The sequence below is a fragment of the Pogona vitticeps genome, chromosome 2 (genome assembly GCF_051106095.1).
Source record: "Pogona vitticeps strain Pit_001003342236 chromosome 2, PviZW2.1, whole genome shotgun sequence".
In the NCBI taxonomy this organism is placed as follows: domain Eukaryota; kingdom Metazoa; phylum Chordata; class Lepidosauria; order Squamata; family Agamidae; genus Pogona; species Pogona vitticeps.
This window is the reverse complement of record NC_135784.1, coordinates 151,145,537-151,166,100: the sequence shown is the minus strand read 5'-3', so window position 1 is coordinate 151,166,100 and position 20,564 is coordinate 151,145,537. Positions and strand designations below refer to the sequence as shown.

Genomic DNA, 20,564 nt, shown 5'->3' with positions numbered 1-20,564 from the left:
AAAGTGGTGGAACCAAGAGGAAGGCCACTTTTGTTGATCTTAACACTTGTGCAGGCTCAAAAAAGCATAAAGGGAGATGCAGTCCTTTCGACAGCTGAGACTCAAGTCATTTAGGTTAGAATCAGCACTTTGAATTGTGCCCGGAGACAGATGGGCAGCCAGGGGAACTGTGAACTCTGTGACCAGCCCCAGTCAGAAATCTGGCTGCTGCATTTTGGACCCGCTGAAGTTTCCAAACACTTTCTGAAGGGAGCCCCACATAGAGTACATTACAGTAATCCAGTCAGAGTGTAACTAAGGCGTGCATCACCACGGTCAGACCAGACCTCTCCAGGAACAGGTGCAGCTGGCACACTAGTTTTAACTGTGCAAAGGCACTCCTGGTCATTGCTGAAACTTGGGCTTCTAGGCTCAGAGACGAATTGTCTGGATTAAGTTTCAGTTTATTCACCCTCATCCAGTCGATTACTGACATCAGACACTGATCTACAGCCGAAACAGCTTCCTCAGATTCAGATGTAAAGGAGAGATAGAGCTGAATATCGTCTGCATATTGGTGACACTGAACCCCAAAATGTTGGTTATATTCATTATGCACATATAGGACTGCAGCATCAATGAACTCCACATAATTTAACATACCCATGTTTGGCTAGATTTTAGGTTTTCTCTTCTCACTATTTAAAAAAAGGTAACTAAAGTAACTCGATAGTTTTTAAAAGATACATGCCACCTCAACCACAGCAAATCAAAGTTTATGACAGATATACTTACAGCTAAGTGCAAAGGGCTGACTGGAATGGTGCTTTCCACATCGTCCAAACAGTTAAACGACATTTCCAGGAGCTGGAATTGAACAAGCACAATGACCATCTCCAACTATAAAAAAAGCTTCAACTCTTCTTGCTTTTGCAATCCCCAAGAAAAAGGGTGTCAGGAATCTCTATTGTTTTTTCTAAGCTAAAAAAGAGTGTTTCAGCAAACCACAAAGGCATCACAGGAATAGCAAACAGAACAACAGGTTGATATGATACCAGCTTAAGTATGCAATACAGTATTTCTTCCTGACAACCACAATCTTGTGCCCTGACCAGGAAGGCATTTTTCCAACATAACAGTGAAATTTATTACTTTGTCAACCGTGACGGGAACAGGGATGAGGGTGTCTCTGGCAGACAGGCCAGCCAAAGGCCTGGTCCCTGGGAGAACAAGGTGGCCACCTTGGCAGGGGAGACAGAGCAGGAGGAGCAACGGGCTAAGGGCGGCAAAACACCAACCAAGGCGTCACCAGCCGAAAGGGCAGGGGACGTCTCAGCAGGTGTGCCTGACTCACCCAACTTAGAAAGCCCCCTGGAAGTAGGGGAAACTATTTGGGAAGTGGGAGATATAAAAAAGATGCCACAGGAGGCAGGAGCAGGTTGGATGGCAAGTGAAAGAGAAGGCAGGAGCCTTCATGGTGGTGAGGAGGAAGGAGCCTTGGGGGGGGGGAGACACCCTGAAGAGCTAGGGGAGGTGTTTCAGGGAGAAGAGAAGAGGACAAGTGGAAAAGGCCAAGACTATCAGAGAGATTTCAAACTCTGCTGGCCCAACACAAGATTCCTCGATGCACTGTCAATCAATAAATTTTCTGGGAACAAATTCATAGGCTTTTCAGACCTTTAGATTTCTTCATCAAGCAAGACACTATAGAAAAACAGAACTGGGGACAGAGGAGGGGAAAATTAAATAACAACTGTGGGTCACTGTCAAAGCCAGAAGTCTGCAAGGTTAGCATCTACATCACCTTAAGACCTTTAGCCATGCTAATGTCATGACTTTGACATCAAGTCAGGCTTTAGATTTTCTTTTACTTCTCCAGCCCCAAAACCTGTTTTTTTTTCCTTGATAAAATCATCTGGAGCTATCAAAAGCATATGCTATTTTCTGGTATGTAGTTGATCCTAATAAAGGTATGGGTATATCGCTTTAGGGTCCAAAATGGACCCTGATTTAAACAACGATAGGAGTCACATTTGAAACGGCTGTGATATCTAAGATTCTCATCCCATCCACTGATCCTAGAGGTGATGAAGAATTGTCCGTTGGCCAGACACTAAAGGTGTATCCGGATCCATGGTGTAAATTAGTTTACTTGAAAGCTGATTTAATAAAGCCTGTCTGTGCTCTTGGAGCTTAGTGTCTGGCTCCTCGGGGCTTATTAAGCCACTAAACCTCTGGCTGTTGTAACTCAACATAAAGTGTCTCATCAGGACAATTCTCAATATTGCACAAGGACCTAGGTGCTCAGTAGCCCCTGCACTTGGCAAAGACTGTCTTTCAGTTAGCAAACGGAAAATTCTACTATAGACTTGGGATCCAGAGTGTTACCCTTTGAAATATCTGCAGAGTCTTCTAATGCTTGATCTTACCTCCAAAATTTCAAGACTATTCTACCAAGTCCCATTCAACTCTTACCAATTCAAGGTTCTGTCTGTTGCCATAAGCAGCTGCGTAATGGACAGCAGTGTAGCCCTGCTTGTCCCGGAGAGATGGGTCAGCACCATTATCCAGTAAAAACTCTAAACAACTGAAGCAAAAACATTTTGATTAGGTCAGAAACTGAACCGCATGTACATATGGAGCCCCACAACCTCCTCCATATGAATACAGCCCTTGCCTTGCTTTGTTATAAAAATGTCTCACAGCCAATACCATACAAGTCACTTTTTTTAACAGCTAAAGAAAGAAATGCTCTGCATCAGGGCAAAATTATAAAAACAGGGTGGCCAGAATCCTATTGTGTTACATAACCACACAATAGCAAGCAAACAAGCAATGAGGGCAGCTTGTCAGCTGTCTTATTATATGGTCCACAGTCCTCCAGTGGTACTATAAAGCATGTGCCCAGTTACACAATTTAATGCAGAAGTGGCAGCCAGCAAATTGTGAAAACCAGAAGTAGGTACAGTATGCATTACTTTTGCAATAGGCCTTTAGCAACAGAATAAGATAAGCTTACTGCAAACTTATAATAAAACATTGTTTTCAACCCAACACAGGGATTTCAGCTGAGAAGGGGAAAAAGATTCCTGTGTTCTCCCTTCCACTAGTAGGACATCTCATTCCCTAAAACGTAAGATGTTGGCATAGTAATTTAAGACCCATCTCCAGGTCACACTGACATCTGGGCTATTTCCAGAAATCTGTTCAAGAATTGTTCCAGGCACAAGTAAGAAAAATAAAGAAACAATTCCAACAATTTTTAAAGTGTTTTTTTTTTAAAAAATAATCAGCTTCCAAATTAAAGACGAGAGAAGTAAATAACACAAGGAGACATAAGGATCAACACTATCCAGCAAAGGGTACTTTGCCAAATTACCTATGGCAGAGGGTCCTGCCCAACTACTGAACAGCCAAAGGTTCCCCACACAGGTCTCAAAACAAGGGCCAATATTATGTTCATGGCTCTAAACACCAATTAAGTAAAAAGTTAATCTGCTGCTCGGGCTGATAAAATGAACAAGGAGATAACTGAGCTCCTACAGCTGAATGCCAAGGAGATTTCAAGATGAATTACTCACAAGATTGCCTCTTTCAGTCGTGACTCCTTCAGTGGCTCCTCATCAGTGTCATGGCTGTTTCCTGAATGAGTCTCGGCTCTGCAACAGCAGAAACATAGATCAGTTTTGCTAAGACTTTAATAGATGAGGTGGCAGACCTCATGAAAAAGCATATACTTTCCAAGAAATCCTGCACTAGTACACATGTTCAGTGAAAACAACAGATTATAATCTGGTAATCAGAATAAAGCCAGTATCATCAGGCCTAATGGCACCATTGTCTCTTTATAGGCTTCATTTACAAATTTACACCTACCAGTTTTGATCTGATAAAAAATCTGGCACTAAGGGTCAGAAGCTTCATTATTCGACAGTCCTACACCACTTAGGAAAAGTGTTCTAAAAAGCCTTCAGTCTGTTCTAAAAGCAGTAAGGTAATAAGAGCTTCAAAATGCTGATCGTTTTCAGACTTTGGTTTCTGAAAACTTCACCACAATTTACTTCAGCTAGCTGGAAGTCTCAGAAAGCATTCTAAATAGTAAAACAGAAAGTCTATTCAAATTCATTAATGGAACATCTAGTGCTAAACTGATCCTCTGTCCACAGATCTACGGTGGGGGGGGGCAGAGGCAATTTGTTTTGTGGGTATTTATGGCAAGGTAACCGCTCTTGACTCTTGCCGTGCTAGGCAAAGCCCCTTCACCCCTTTTTCCTACCTCCTGTAAGTGTCTGAAGCAGCAGCATAATGTAAGGGGGTGCAGCCTTTACAGTCAGCTTCGTTAATACTGGCTCCGGCAGTGACTAGCGTCACTGTACACTGATAGCTGCCATTAGCGGCTGCGTAGTGCAAAGGAGTCCTAGGAGGGAAGGGGAAAAAAGAAAGAAAGAAATCATGAGGCATTGCTGATTGCTTAACAGTTGGAATACAAGAAGAGACATTTCCGGACAATACAGAAAAATGAGTTAAATCAATGCAAGGTCAAAAGAAGTTATTTATATAACTAGGGCTAGCTTGTTAACAGGCTGAAATATAGTTCTTGTTTATAATGTAATGCTGATGTAATAAAAAATGCTTTCATTTTTTCGTGTTCATCCTCACAACAACCTTCAAATGGCAGTACTGTAAATATCACTTAAGAGGCAAAGAACCAAGGATTAGCAGTCCATGACCAAGGATAACTCAGGTCTCACCACTTCCAATGCTGATATCACACCTTGTGCATTGGTGGCCCTTGTTATCACTGCATTGCATCAACAAACAGAAAAAGCAATGTTCATCAATTCCTGCTCCTTCCAGCTATGGGGTTTCAGAAAAAGCAACACTGGATTTAATAGGACTAAGAGTGATCTGCCTTCCTCCCCCTTCTTTTTATTGCATATGGACAAGGGAAAGTGTTCAAAATTTACCTTCCAAACTTATCTCTCCTCCTCAAGTCAGCTCCGCTGCTCAACAGCAAATTAAGACATTCAACATTCCTACAAAGAGATAACAGAAAATTAAGGAAACACTCAGTGCAACTGAATAAAGAAACAATGACTAACCAAGAGTACTGGGTTTGCCTGAATAAACATTTTTGGCTGGACGTCCTATCCAGAATGGTACCACTGGGCAGCATGATGGGTGCACTGCTAAAAGACCTGAATTTAGTGTCAAATAGGAATCCCTGCATGTCTATATACTTTGTGAGCAAAGCTATTTCAGATCTGTCAGTTCAAGTTCAAAGTAATTACAGTGGTGCCCCGCTTAATGATTACCCCGCTTGAGGACAAATCCACTTCACGATGATGTTTTTGCAATTGCTATTGCAATGTTTTAATGGGAAAAATCCGCTTTGCGATGATCGGTTCCCTGCTTTGGGAACCGATTCCTTGCATTACGACGATCAAAACAGCTGATCGTCAGGTTTTCAAAATGGTCGCCGGCTGTTCAAAATGGCTCCCCTTTGTGTTCAAGACGGATTTTTTGCTGCACAGGTATCAGAAAATAGCCGCCCTATGAAGGATCTTCGCTGGACGCTGAGGTATTTCGCCGATTGGAACGCACTGAACCGGTTATGCATTTCAATGGGCTTTTTCATTTCGCTTGACGAGGATTTCGCTCTACAGCGATTTCGCTGGAATGGATTATCCTCGTCAAGCGAGGCACCACTGTACTGTTACAGATCCTTATACCCTGAGGGCAAAGTGTTTGACTGACAGCACACTTGCCAGCAACACTATACCTTTATGCCAAGAGACAGAATTACTATAAAAAGTGACCAACAATGATTGCTATGCACAGGCAATCCGACTAATACTGCTGATGTCTGTGAGATCAAAGAGTAACCCACAGCCTTATGAAGTGCAGAGAGAACAGAGAACCCCAATGTCTTTGCTCTGTAAACACAGTAGATAAGGAGAGCCTCAATTTGATTACAGCATGATTCCTGCTCTCACACACGAAATGTTGAATAGAAATGATCAACTTGCCTTTTTTTTGTATTATAAATTAATGGAGGCAGTAAGATAGGAAGTGAGTAATGGGGAAACATTATCACACAGGTCAGTGCTGAGCAGTACCTTGTTAAAATGACATGATAATTTACTACTCACCCTCCGGAAGCAGCAGCATGGAGGCAGGTCCTCCCGAGGTTATCTGGCGTATTGATATCAAAGCCTGCAGACAGCACGTGCTCATTGCTGAGTGAGGAGACAATGCTGTACAACTGACCTGTGAATGAGGAGATGGCATGTTAAGTGGGGTTTAAGAAGGCTTAGTTTACTTTGTCCACAAATTCTGTAGAAGGTCTGCCATTTGGGATGGAATTCAGATACCCAAAACTCTCACTCAGCCTCCTTATACACACATGTATACCAGTAGTGCACACTGATATGAATAAATGCAGACAAATGCCTAAAAGTGCAAGCCTTCAGAATCAGTGGGCATTCTGAGCTGCATTAGTTGTTGTGCAGTGAGGAAGACCTCAACAAACACCCTTATTCAAATTTCTCCTGCCACACTGGCCTCCATAGCAGGCATTTGCCAGTTGTGTAAACAGGTCACAGGTTTCCGGTTATGTCCATTTTATGTTTATTGTTAAAACAGTCCAAGGTTTTGATGCCAATATCATATATCCGTCCTTTAAGTTTTCTCGATGGCCTGCTCAGGTACATGTACAAAAATGACCAGATTGTTATGACTCTACACCATAGTAGATGCACAACAATCTAATAGCGGTAGGGAGAGAAAATGGAAGGATGTGTTGTTTACATACCTGAGGAAAGTAGCTTACGACAACAGTCTGAGTATCCAAAGAGAACAGCTAAGTGCAAGGGGAACATATCATGGATCCCACGCCTGGCAGAACAAAGAAAGAGGCATGAATATGTTGATAATGGGGGGACCTTATGGGATTTTAAGTTTTAACCTGTGAACTGCTCAGAGTACTGCCTGCACTAATGGGGTGGTATATGACTCAATCAGTCACTCAAATAAATATGTTCCTCCTAAATGCACAGTGAACCCATGGGTCGGAAGAAACAGAGATTTGATTGTTAGCCCCTGCCAGTAAAATCAACCCTGTTTACCCCTTTTGGTTCTGTATCAGGCAGTTCCAAAGAACCATATGTCTAAATAATACATCTGCAACTGGTAACAAAGGTCAGTTGGTTATTTCATTTAAAAGGCCAAAACCAAACACCCATCTGTCATAGCATTCAGTCTGCTTATATGTACCAAGAGTGGTAACACAACATATGTAAAATTCAACATGGACGTGTAGTCATCTTTCCTCTAAAACACAAGCTTAAGAAACAGGTCCTCACCTTGCAGTATCAGCACCATTCGTCATCAAAGTACTAATTAGCAGCTCGTGGCCATATCTAGCAGCAACATGAAGGGGGGTATTGCCATATTTGTCAGCGCAGTCAATCTCACTGCCTAAAAGCAAGCACAACCCATTATTTATTTTCTTTGCTATTTATTTCAAACTGACAGAAGAAATGGGCAGTTGTGGTTTGGCAGGAAAATGTCAATAATGTATGAAGCAGTGTACTGTAACTATAAATGCCTCTTGGTCCTTTTGTCACTGCTGTTAATCTCATTGGCGGCTTTAGATAAGTCACTTGTGTTGGTCCTTGCCTTCAGAATACTGAGGAGGTAAATTTACCCTGGCCCAATTAAGGCTTCTGGTGGAAATGCTTTGAAATACAACTGAGAAGTCCAAAGGGTTAAATATGATTTTTTACTGAATAATGCAACTGCTTTATTCATAAAAAAGTAATTAAAAATCTTCTATAGTGAATGGAAATTTGTTTCTAGTACAGAATTTACTTTCAAAATTGGTGTTTTGGGAACAGCTTGTTCAAAATGCAACTTGCCACGAAATTCACAGGGGGATCATGGGTCAGTCATAGCCTCTTAGCCTGATTTACCTCACAGGACTGTTGTCAGGACAAAGAGAGGACGAGAGCTTGCGTGCTCCTCTGCACTCATTGCAGGGCAAATGGGATAGAAATGCAATGAATAAGTAAAATCAATAAGCAGACTGGATTTAACAGATATGAATGAAGTAAAATACGCACAGTTACACATGAAGGACTATGTACACAAAATCATTCTATGGACTAAGAGGAAGAACGACAAGGAAGAAGCTTTCCTTGTGTTCCCACATACTGAGCACAAACAACAGCTCACAACTTACCATTTTGTATAAGAATCTGAGAGCGTGTAAACCGTCCGTGAATGGCAGCCATGTGCAAAGGGCTCTTCCCTTCTTTACTCTGTAAAGACAAAAGCAAGTTAGCCCATATGCATGCCTCCTCCACCACCTATAATAAAAAGCAGCCTTTATCCCACCCCCACCCCCCCAATTAAATCCCACTGGGAAGTGAAAGCGGTTTTCATTTCCACCTGCTTGTCTCCAGGCCGACCGAATCCAACTCAACTGGACATACCTGAAAGTTCACGTCTGCTCCGTTATTGACGAGAAGTTCCAGGCACAGGGCTCCGTTGGTGGAGACAGCAGCAAAGTGCAGGGGGGTGAAGCCCTTCTCATTGGGCTGATTGACATTGGCGCCGTAGTTAACCAGTTCGTTGGCCACGGCATCCTGGCCCATGTAACAGGCAATGTGAAGTGCAGTGTTGCCAAAGGAATTTGGTTCATCAATCTACAATAACAAACATTTGCATACAGCATTTTGGTGAGCCATATGGGAGACTGAGAGAGGACCTGGTCAGAGAAGGAAGCAACCAACACACCAAACCCAAGTGCCTCTGGTCAAACATTCAATGGCTGCTTGACAGACCAAGCTATTCCGCTCAAGTCTGTCCTCTCTTCCAGAAAAGCTCACATTAACCTGTCTTCATTGATTCAGAGGATTTATATCCCATCTTGAAAACCCTCGCAAGGTAGCATGAATAAACAAATGGAAACATAAACATTTGAAACAGACAAGTCTACAAACAATGGCCAATGTAAACAGAGACTTGCCTATGCTACAGTAAGTTGCACTTAAGAGTAGGCCCGATTGAATCAACAGAACTTTCAGGGAACTGACTCATCACATCCGCCGTGATTCAATGGGCTACTCTAATGCAATTTATTACACCAGGTACCAGGTTTTTGACCAATTTCATGTAAAATATGAGAGCAGCATTTGAACTATGTGACTGAGTCAAAATGTTAGACACAGCTTTCCCCTTGCTACAGCACTAGATGTGCACAAATTAAAGGTCTTCATTAAATACCCCCACCTGCCTCCAAATCAAGAGCTGGGAATTTATGATCCTTCCAAAATCCTGGAACACTAATTATACTGGTTACGGCTAACAGGAACAGGTATCCAACAAAATGGAGGTCACAGTCCTCCACCACCGCTCAAGTGCATTCCTGAAATTTGGCCTTTACCATAAACTCCCTTATTCTGACAGAGACAGAAGGAGGAAGCACATAAAAGAACCCAAGGTCAAAACAACATCTCCTCCCACTGCTTGTGCTGTCTCCCTTCTCTCCTCATTGTTGCCTTTGCTGCTGTCAATGTTTGGAAAGAAAATTTCTCAAAGCAGAGACTTTTTATTTTTTTTAATGGATTTCAAGAGCTAAACATGATGAGAACCGTGGAGCATTTCCAAAACAGCCAACCCACTGGGAAATCCATAAGGAGAACATGAAGCTTTCTGTCTTCTCCTGTTGTTAGTCCCCAGGTATTTGGGATTAAGAGACATACTACTGAAAGGCCAAGGTTCTATTTTAGTTATTATAGTCTGTAACTCTAAGGCCCTCCCCCTCTTCTTCATAGTTCTGCCACATCCTTTTTTGAAGTTTTCTAAGGTTCTGTTTGGATTACTCTACAAACTGCTTTGTAAAATAATAGCGCTGCAAATTTAAAAATAGGGTCTTTTTAATGTATCAACAGATTCTTCCCTTTGAAGCTTTGATAAGATCAGCCCAGGGCCAGAAAGTGGGCTTAGCATCCCAATTATATAACGTTCTTATTTTGGTATCATATGACCTTAAGGAGGGGTTCAAAATGACTTTGGAAAGTGATCTGGAAACAAGCATTGAGAATGACATGTGAGAGCCAGTGCAGAATAAATCAGTATTTCAGAGCATATCAATCAGGTTCAGGGAACATAATTACAAATTAATACACCGGTGATATACAACATCCAGAAATTTAAATGAAATTGATATCATAAGTTGCCGCAAGTGCTGGCGACGCTGTCAGGGTTACAGCTCATATCACCACATGTAGTAGTTGTGCCCATGGATCAATTTTTTTTCCATTTTTTTAAGGTAATGGGAGAATTACAAATAAAAAATGTAATTAGCCTCTCTCCTGATTTGCTGACATTGTCTTAAGGGGAAAATGCAAATGTATTACATTAGCTAATCTCTATTTTCTGCTAATCTGCCAGTTTGGTTATTGAAGACCATTGGAAGAGCATGAACAATATTACTACGTCTCACTGTGTGTCAAAATCTGGTAAACAGAACTTATTGAAGGCCAGGCTCTGTGAAGAAGGGATCTTGGCACTGAGGATAAACTCAAAGAGGATACTTCTCCTGCATCCTGTGTTGATCTACAGAAATACCTATTCAATTGATCACAATGAACTAACCTTCTCTGCAATCTTTTGATCTCTTCATGTGGGCTGATTGTGGGGTTATTTTATTAATGAAATCTTATGTATAATTTGCTAGTAATAATGACTTTAAAAAAATAAATAAAAAAGAGCCATCACCCTAGGTAGCTTGCCTTTGCCTGATCTGTACAGATAAAGTAGTAAGAAGATTACACTGCACATCTATATACCTCGACTCAAACATAAACCCAAGTTCAATAATACATACTTCCACGAAAGGGTGTTTTAGATTACAGTCTTATTTTTACATCTCAACTTTCAAACACAATGCTATAGCACACATTCTACCAACTCTTCATAACTTCTATAAGAAAACACAAGTTGTCTCATGATTTTTAATTTACATCTTGGAGGATTCCACATAACACCTTCACCCTCCGTTGGGAAGGAGAGACTTCTAGTATTTCTCACAAGGCTGGCAACAGTGCAGAGAAGGGAGTTGTGTTCTCAAGTTTCTAGCAATCTATCTGGGAGACCATCCCACTAAACTCTACAGGGTTTTTTTTTCTGAGAAGACATATACAGATGAGATGTGGAAAAAGCAGCTCTCTCAGGTAAAACTTCCAGCCATCCTTTCCCCCAGACTTTGCTGAAATGTTGTATGTATTAGAGTGCTTAGATAATTAAGGGGACTGTAGAAAATGCAACCCTGAAAAGGTACAGTGTACTTCAGAAATGAGGCTTGGACAGCAGTTTACTAAAAGTCACTGGTAATTAGACAGCTGTCCAACCAAGTCTGAAAGAAAGGTCAATGTAAAACAGCATGGCCATGCAAAGGAATCTCTTTTGTAATGACCGAACTAACCCCTGAGTATGGGTACAAACAACTGATAAGACAAGCCCGAACAAACAATTCTGAGTCCACCCCAGAGAGAGTGCAGCTTGGCGAGATGACTTCCACTCCATAGATCCTCAACTGTGGGGTTCCGCAGGGGTTGATCATCTCACCAATGCTATTTAATATCTATATGAGGCTGCTAGGTGAGGTCATCCGGAGTTGTGGGGCCTTGTGTCATCAGTACGCTGATGACACCCAGCTCCACCTCTCCTTTTTTCCTACTGCAGTGGAAGCTGTTCCTACCCTTGAACACTGCTTGGGGACCGTTCTGGAGTGGATGAGGGCTAATGGACTGAGGCCGAACCTGGACAAGACAGAAATCTTGCACGTGGGTGGCCCTGGCATCAGTGGGTTGGGAAACTCCCTCTCCTTTGGGGGAGTGACTCTTACCACGAAGAAGGAGGTTCGCAGCTTGGGCATCTTCCTGGACCTGGATCTCACCATGGAAACCCAGGTGGCATCTGTGGTCCGGGCAGCCCATTTCCATCTTTGGAGGATTGCCCAGCCGCGTCTCTGTCTAGACATGGGGCACTCACAACAATGATTCATGCCCTCATAATCTTAAGAATAGACTACTGAAGTCCTCTTTATGTGGGGCTACCTTTGAGACTGACGCGGAGACTTCAACTGGTCCAAAATTCAGTGGCCAGATTAATAACTGGGGTGAAGAAATTCCAGCACATCTCCCCACTCTGGCCGCCCTTCAAGGTTATGATGATAACATTCAAAGACCTAAACGTTTAGGTACCTATCAGAACACCTGCTTCCAGCCAGATCTGTCCTTAATATCCGTTCTTCACAGGCAGGGCAGTTGAGGGCCTTGACCCAGATGGAGGCTTGGAGGGAAAGAACAAGAAACTGGGCCTTCTCGCCCCCCGCCCCCACCTATGGAACAACCTTCCAATTAAGATTCTCCTGGCACCCTCCCTGGATGGGTTCAAATAAGTATTGAAGACCTGGCTCTTCCGCCAGGCTTTCCTGGAGCATTAAGATCTGGTCTCCCTTTTACCATCCTTTTTGCCATCCTCTCCATCACCCCTTTTTACCACCTTCATTACCATCTGTTTTAATGTACCCGATTTGGTTATGTTTTAACTTATTTTTTCTCATGTTTTAATATTGTTGCATATATTTTGTTGGCCACCCAGAGTGGCTGGGTATAAATAAATAAATAAATAAATAAATAAATAAATAAATAAATAAATAAATAAATAAATAAATAAATAAATAAACAAACAAACAAACAAACAAATAAATTCCTATAGTTCTAAAAAGCAGAGAGGGCAAACTGGTACCTGACCAACTTTGTTCACCAACACTTTACATTCATGATATTTTGCCTAGTTAGTAAATTACTACAGGATCAGGTAGCTATTCTTGCAGTGCAGAAACTCTGCTAGTCCACATAAAAAGCAACTATTTGCCATAGCACCAAATAAGCTCCTACGTACCTGTATATCGAATGCAATAATGTTTTTCATTCTCTCAGACAATTCTGCGAATAATTAGGTCCAGATTTCCAAAAATTTCAGGAGCTAAATTTTCAAAACCCATTGTAAAACAGAGAACTGGCATCATCCCCAGACAAAACAGGTGTTGGACCTTGCAAACATGTATTTGCAAGCCCAAGATTTCTAAACATTTAGAAGAGTACAGCAGCTGCCAAATCTGCTACAAGAGACTTGTTCACTCCATAACCTCTTCAACATACAACAAACTACTACTTTTTCAACATGCACACAACTATTTTCTCCTAGCAAGGATTACTGTATTTCCCCTGTATAAGATGCCCCCATGTATAAGACACCACCCCACTTTTCTAATCCAAAATTAAGAAATCTAAGTGGGGTTTAGCAAGTGTAGGAGGAAAGGGATCAAAGCGCTGCAGGATCGCTTTGATCCCTGCTTTCCCCTCCACTTGTTTTTGTTCTCTCCTCAGCTTACTTCCGTGTATAAGACGACCCCCAATTTTTAATCTAAAGAAAAATACAGTAACAGACACAAACATCAGCTGTTAGACAGCTTTTTTGTATCTGTATTCACCTTAACAGCTATAATTAACTTCCATTTCCATTACTCCCAACATTTTTCATAAACACAGGCATCTTATGGCTTGCAATTTTAGACAGTTTAGGCTATGGCAAAATGAGGAAACTATTCTATCACACATTTTCATAAGGAAATACATGTGTGCAACCTAGTAAGTTAATTATGCATGCTCCTCACATGTTTTTTTCCTTATGAAAATGTGTGGAAGAACTGTTTCACTGTTTTCTCATAATAGGCCTAAACTGTCCAATAATGCTTGCACGTGTTTTCAGGCACATGTCTGGAGGTGCAAGGAAAGACACAATGGGGAGAGAGGAGCGCCATCTCAACACCACCACCACCACCACCTCTGCTGTACAGGGTCTGTCAGAGAACTTGCCTCGACTCCAAGCCTCAACAGGTGTTTCACGACCTCAATCTGGCCACTGGCGGCTGCTGTGTGCAGCAGGGTGTAACCCTTCTTGTCCTTGCATGTGATGTCAGCTCCTCGTGCCACAAGCAGCTTCAAGACTTCCAAATGCCCTGGGAGAAAATAACACAGAAAAGAAAGGCAATTTGAACAAGACTGCCGTTTCCCGTAAGTTTTGCTCTCGAAATGGAGCTTCTCTCAGTCACAGTACTCTAAATCAGAGAACGCTCCCTGCAATCCCCCTATATTGGTCTCATAAAATACATGGCGACTCTTGCAAGATTTTGCTAATTTGTCCTGTTAAGATTCTGCCTAAATCAGTATTTTCTGCTCTCTCTCTAACTTTGGCTGGGTGGCAGCGCACGCATAAAACATTGAAGGACACTCAATATTTGAAGGCTCTTGGGCCTATGGTACTTACAGACTTACTAAACCGCTTAACTGAAGTTAACACACTGGGTGTGTCCCATGAGATTGTGCATACTCATTCCAATATGCTATCTTTGTCAGTATGAAATCTTGCTGTCCTCTTAATCAAAGTTCAGCAGTACCTCAGACTAAAGGATAGCAAGACGTAACAATGCAAGTATGCGTTAATGTTACCTGTGAATATATGGTATGTGTGTGTGTGTGTGGGGGGGTGTTCATGCTGCAGAATCATGTAAATAAATTATCCAGCAGCTCACTTGCACTCTCTATCACAGTTAATATCACAGTTAATAGATCAAGCAGCCATTTTAGATGCATTATTAAACTATGGTTAAGCACTGTGTATATAAGCCAGCAAAAGCCTTAGCTCACATAATTCTCTCTTCCTTTTTCTCTTGCACAGCAGCAAGAGACAAAGAAAAACATCCTCCCTCTTTTAAACTAACCAGAGCTGCCCTCAGCTCAGATGAGATATCACAAGGAACTCTGCACAGCTTTTAATGAGAAGTATATGTTTCCTATATCTCCTCCTTGAGGGTACAACCAGGAGAAAGAAAGAGAGCCTACAGAAGTACAAGATTCTTGCATACAGTGTAAACCATAGTTCAACAACACGTGCAAAACTAGTAGGCTGGTGCCTGCTTGGACTGAACAATTAGGAAACAAAGAGCCCCCAGGAGACACGGTGACCCACCTGCCCCAAACTGGCTGCATTAAGTGTCTGGTTACTTGATTAACTTCCCCATTATTACTTTTCTGCCATCTTAGGATCAGGTCTAGGGACGTGCTTTTGTTTTGGATTTTTCCTAAAATTCTCCACCTTGGGACTTCCACCTGCCAGACCTATACCTGACTGTGACTACCTGGAGAAAGGCTTGGTTGAAAGGCTTCATGGTTTAGGAAGGGCCAACCCCCAGCCTAGCTACCTGTTAAAAAGGAAGTTATCTTGGCTCTCAGTAAACACCAGGACCATTTCTTTTTCTAACAGGCACCTAGACCAGAGACTGGCTTATCTTAGGCTATGAAGCTTTTCTCCAGGTGATCACAATGTAGGTATTGATCTGGCAGAGGGACCTCTCAGAATGGACAATGCTAGGATTTGGAGTCCAAAGGCAAGGAAAGGCATGGCACAAATGGTATATGCCTAATCCAAGTCTAACCTGGCAGAGACAAACAACTGTAGATGTAGTCTGATAACACCAAACAGCTTTCTATGGTAAAAGAATTGTTTATAAGAATATATACTGACTTAACTGCACCAGAGAAATATGTATGTGACGTTGTACACTTTGCAGCATATACACCACACAGGAAGCCAAAACCATTTGTGGCTTCCTTCTGCTTGCAAACCTGGAACTTATAATATGCCACATAGATTACAATTTCTTTCAAACCACTGTTTTCTTGTACATATTTCGTCTTCTGTAATATAATCCCAACAACCCTTCTAGAAACCATCCAATTAATTTTAAAAAAGAGGGAACTATGAAGCTGCTTTAACTGAAGTGGAACTGTTGATTTCCAGCAAAGCAATGCCTGCTGTGAATGACAATAGCCCTCCACCATTCCAGGCTGCCAGTGCTGCTGGCTCTGGTAACCAAGATCTTCTACTGGGAATGCCGGAGATCACATCAGAGGCCCTTGTGCATACACAATGCCACTGAACTGTGGCTTCAAAACCTAACATGCACACATCCGTGGGAGAGAGACCTTCTTTTAAGCCTGACTTCTGAACTGTATGAAACTGCTTGAGCTTTGTAGCTGATTGTATCACAACTATTTGACATGAAGAAAAGACATGAAATGGAAGTTTGTTTATCCAGCTTACTTTCTTAATGTAGAAGCAGCAGTACTGCCTCCTCCTCCTCCCAAATCTTTGTTCACAGCTGAAGTGCAAAGAAGACTAATGAGGTGTTAATGGATCCAGATAGTACTTTAACAGCTGCTGATGTATCTTAATTACTGCTTGTGTGATTAGGTTCCCTCTGGGTAGGTGACGCTTCATAACTGACTGCAGACATAACTGACTGCAAACAGGAAGCAAGTGCATTGCAAATAATAGTTTTATAACTGGAATAAGCACACTGCTAAAGAGGATACTTCCCTGGATGGGGAATTAAAATGCAAACTTTTCAACCAGGAGATCTGTACTAATCACATTAGTAAGAGCAACAACTTCTCGGTGTGTTTTGACATCCCAATCTTTCCTAATAGCAAACAAACCAGGTTTAAAATGGTGCCTAGAGTTATTCCACCCACTTTTCAAATTATCACAGGGAAGACTGACCTCAGCAACACCACAAGGTTAGTCATACTGGGCTCCTGCTTACATGGGGTACCCTCAAAAATCAGGCTTTCCCTTCCTGGCTCTGGATTAGCCCCTGCTCCTGGTATGTGAACGGCTGTTTTTTTCCATTTCCCTCTTCCTTGGGGAGATACTTTAGAATGCAAATATCAAGAGAGTGTATGTGCCACTAGGAACTTGCCATTTCTGGCATGGTCTTATTTACATTTACTTAGGATAAACTAGAGACGAGCATGAACACCCAGTTCAGCTGATGGGCCAACAGGTCTTCCATGGTTCAGTGGCCCACCCTGTCTGGCGAGTGTCCATTTGGAGAGCACATTCCAACTTCCCTGCCCCACCTCCTTTAGGAGTAGCCTCTGATGGGTAACCACCAGAGGAAGCAGGGCACTGAACTGCGGGACACCTGTTGAGTTGTCAGCTGAACTGGCATGAACTGCTGAATCAGTATTTCATGCTCATCTCTAGGCTAAACACATTGGGGAAGTGGACAGAAGCCTCGCATAGATGATTACTGCATGTATTGCTTGTGAAAATAATCTAGATGCCTTAGTAAATCATCATCAGAAGCAATAGCATTGTTTTACTGTGCTTTGGTCATACTTCAGCTGGAATATTAGTCCAGCTTTGGACACCACGATATAAGGATATTGAGAAACTGGAATGTGACTGCAGGAGAATGACCAGAATGATAAAAGGATGATAAAAGGTTGGGAAACCAGGCTCTATGAAGAATAGTTGAGAAAACTGGGCATGGTTTGCCTAGAGAAGACTGAAAAATGACATGATAGCCACCTTCAAATATTTGAAGGACTGCCATTTAGAAGAGGGAGCAAGCTTGTTTCCTCCAGCTCCAGAGGGAAGGACTTGAAGCAAATTACAAGAAATACAATTCTGAGTTGACATTAGGAAAAACGTTCTGAGAGTAACAGCTGCAAGTTATTAAGGAAGGGTTGAATGGACATATATCAGGGTTGCTCCAGTGGTGGACTTCCTGATTCTGCAGGCAGCTAGGCTCAACGACATTAGGAATCCCTTCCAGCTCTACAATTCTGATTCTATGAACTATTCCCTGTATCAGGTTGTTTGGGGGGGGCACATAACAAGGCCAAGATAAGGACAAGCAGAACGAGCTTCTGCTATACTACTTTCCACTCTGTCCAATATCAAGATCTGTGTTCAATGTTTGGGGAAATGTGAAATTTGAATGTTTCCTGGCTGAAAACTAATATTCTTATTCACGACACTCCACAGCAGTACTCACATATTTCCTCCTCTTTGCCAGATACACATCCAGAACTCTATGTTCTTTTACACACAAGCTCCTCCTTGAAGGTTCATTTATATTAAAAGATGGTACATACCAGAATGCCTAAACACAGAAGAAGACTTACCAAGGAAGGCTGCCCAATGTATTGGCTGTCTCTCCTTCTTGTCACATGTGCTCAGATTGGCCCCTTTATTTAAGAGCAGGTTTACCATCTAGAAAGAGGTAGAGAAGAAAGGGATCCAGAAACTAAAAATGAAATGTTGTGCCATAATAAAAAAAAAATCTGCCAATTTCATTGGTGCTCAATGCCCTCTGAAGTGCCGAGGAAGCAAAATCTATCTCTCTGGAAGACTAAGCTTATGTTACAGTACATGGCTTCTCACCACAATCCACATCCCATCTATACATTGCGGAGCACATGAGAGAAACCAATTGAGGACTTCTTGATGGTGTTGTGCCTCAAAGAGGGTGTACAGAAGGGAAAGGTGTCCTCGGCTCTGTGCCAGGCTTCACTTATTATAAAAGTTAATTTCAGTAGGCAATGCAGGACATGAATTTACCTTGTTTTGGCAATCAGACAGGTCACAGGTTCCTAACCTTGGCTTACTCAGGAGTTTTGGACTGCAACTCCCAGAAGCCTTCACCACCAACTGTGCTGGCTGGGGTTTCTGGGAGTTGCAGTTCAAAAACATCCGAGTAACAAAGGTTAAGAACCACTGAGATAGGTCATACTACACTCATCCCATCCGGTTCCTGATGCAAATTACTTCAACAAAAGCAGCTTTTCCCCCTCTAATGAAAGCCCCTGCCCTTCACTGCTTATCCTCCTTTGGCAGTAATCACATGCATACAAACCCTTAATGGAGAGAAGCACGCCATGGCTTACCTCTATGTGCCCACTGTGTACGGCATGGTGCAGTGCTGTGCGACCGGTGCGGTCCGCCACATTAATGCTACTAAGCAGGGGGATGATGGCCTCAGCACACTTGGTGGCTCTGTTGGCAGCTGCAACGTGGAGCGGTGTTTGCCAATACTTGTCACGAGCATTGACATCTGCCAAGTGCTTTAGGAGGAGGTTAAGTGCCTTCTGCCAGGGACAGAATACAAACAGCCTTTAGGTCTGGCTGAGCAGGACAAGACAAGGAATCTTTGTGAGACTATTAGTTACTAAGGAGTAAAGCTACAGCATGGGTGAGAACTACAACTGGAAAATTGTTGTGGGCGAGAACTGGAATTTTCAAATAAATAGTTGAGGGACCTGCAGAACCTGGAAAGGACGAAGCCCGCCAGTCATCCAGACATACATAAGGGCTGGGAAAGACTCTGCAAAAAAAGAAGGTGCAGGAACCTGGTAGTGATTTAGGAATTCTGAGAGAGAACCCTGAATAAATTCTTCATGGATGACAGCCTAAAGAGAAAAGACTTGAGTGACACTATGAGACCTCCGTTTAATGTAGCCCTCAGATTAAAGGCACATATAGATGGATCCAAACTCAGTTCATTCAACTTAGACCCCTTGAAATCAATGAAGTAAACTGACTTCTGTAGAAATTATGTTCAGCTAATTTGAGCATGGGTCCAATACAATTCCTATTCATCTTAACAATGAATTAAGTGTCACTCAGTCCCAAGCTTGGGGGGGGGGGAAGAGTCCTAGAAGCTTACAAAAAATACTTACTATCAAAAACAGCATGGTCTATGGGCAGCTATGATATCATGCACATAAGTAATGCTGCCTACAGAGCATTCACTAAAAGCCACTGGACTGGCAAAACAAATTATAGTTAACAATATCTGAGGATTTCCTCATGCCCAAGCTTCCGAGTAACCATGCACGTTGGGATTCATAATTTTAGTGAGTCAAGAGACTGAGCTCAAATGAGATTAATCTGACTTCTACAGAGGACTGCCCTCTCAAAGCAGCTTAATGCTAGGTCAAAGTTTCAAGATTCAGACAGCCAAATAAAGAACACTGTAGGATACTAGGGGGAAAAGGATGGGGGCAGCAGCCTCAGCAGGCAAGGACATAAAGTGTGAGAGGAGCCAATAAATTCTGCTCCAAGATTTAAAAAAAAAAAGGCAACAGTAAGAGATTGTTTCCAATGTAGAGGTTGCTCAAATCATCACATATATTCTGGGCAGGCTAACTGCGCAATAAGACAATGAGGTAAAGACACCATCATTATCTGTTTCTCTGGATTTCTGGAGTCGTGCTGCTACCGAGTGATGATATGTTCTTGCAACTAACAAACTCTTTCTGCTGATTCCTAAGGTGTGAGAAACTTGGCAGAAGGCAGATGCGGCACACTGCCCTATATTTTGACACTGCTTCCCCTTTCATCAGTGTAAGACCATACACCACAGTCCCTCTCCACTTCTTACAAAATGCTACCAAAGGCAAGAACCCCACACAAATCTTGGAAACTGGCCAAGAAACTGCTTTTTTACAGCAAAGTGGTGAAGCAATCGAGCCAGCTTAAGTGGTGCTTCTCAGAGGCTGGAAATGGCCTGAAGCCGCAAGGGCAGCAGGAAAAAGCAATTATACAAGTTAACTGAGTCCGACAAAGAAAAACGGAAGCTTTTCCAGGAGGACACTCTC

General features: G+C 42.3%; 1 protein-coding gene across 1 annotated transcript in view; it reads right to left on the bottom strand.

Annotated features, from left to right (window-relative positions):
* ANKRD52 (ankyrin repeat domain 52) overlaps window positions 1-20,564 on the bottom strand; it is a 67,730-nt gene that overhangs the window by 23,114 nt on the left and 24,052 nt on the right. The window contains exons 5-17 of the mRNA XM_072990865.2: window positions 18,852-19,052; window positions 18,090-18,177; window positions 13,932-14,074; window positions 8,475-8,687; window positions 8,222-8,300; window positions 7,344-7,458; window positions 6,794-6,876; window positions 6,132-6,249; window positions 4,947-5,015; window positions 4,256-4,396; window positions 3,561-3,638; window positions 2,455-2,566; window positions 775-846 (exon numbers count right to left, since the gene is read on the bottom strand). Of these exons, the coding sequence (XP_072846966.2) occupies window positions 775-846; window positions 2,455-2,566; window positions 3,561-3,638; window positions 4,256-4,396; window positions 4,947-5,015; window positions 6,132-6,249; window positions 6,794-6,876; window positions 7,344-7,458; window positions 8,222-8,300; window positions 8,475-8,687; window positions 13,932-14,074; window positions 18,090-18,177; window positions 18,852-19,052 (1,512 nt within the window). The remainder of the gene's footprint in view (window positions 1-774; window positions 847-2,454; window positions 2,567-3,560; window positions 3,639-4,255; window positions 4,397-4,946; window positions 5,016-6,131; window positions 6,250-6,793; window positions 6,877-7,343; window positions 7,459-8,221; window positions 8,301-8,474; window positions 8,688-13,931; window positions 14,075-18,089; window positions 18,178-18,851; window positions 19,053-20,564) is intronic.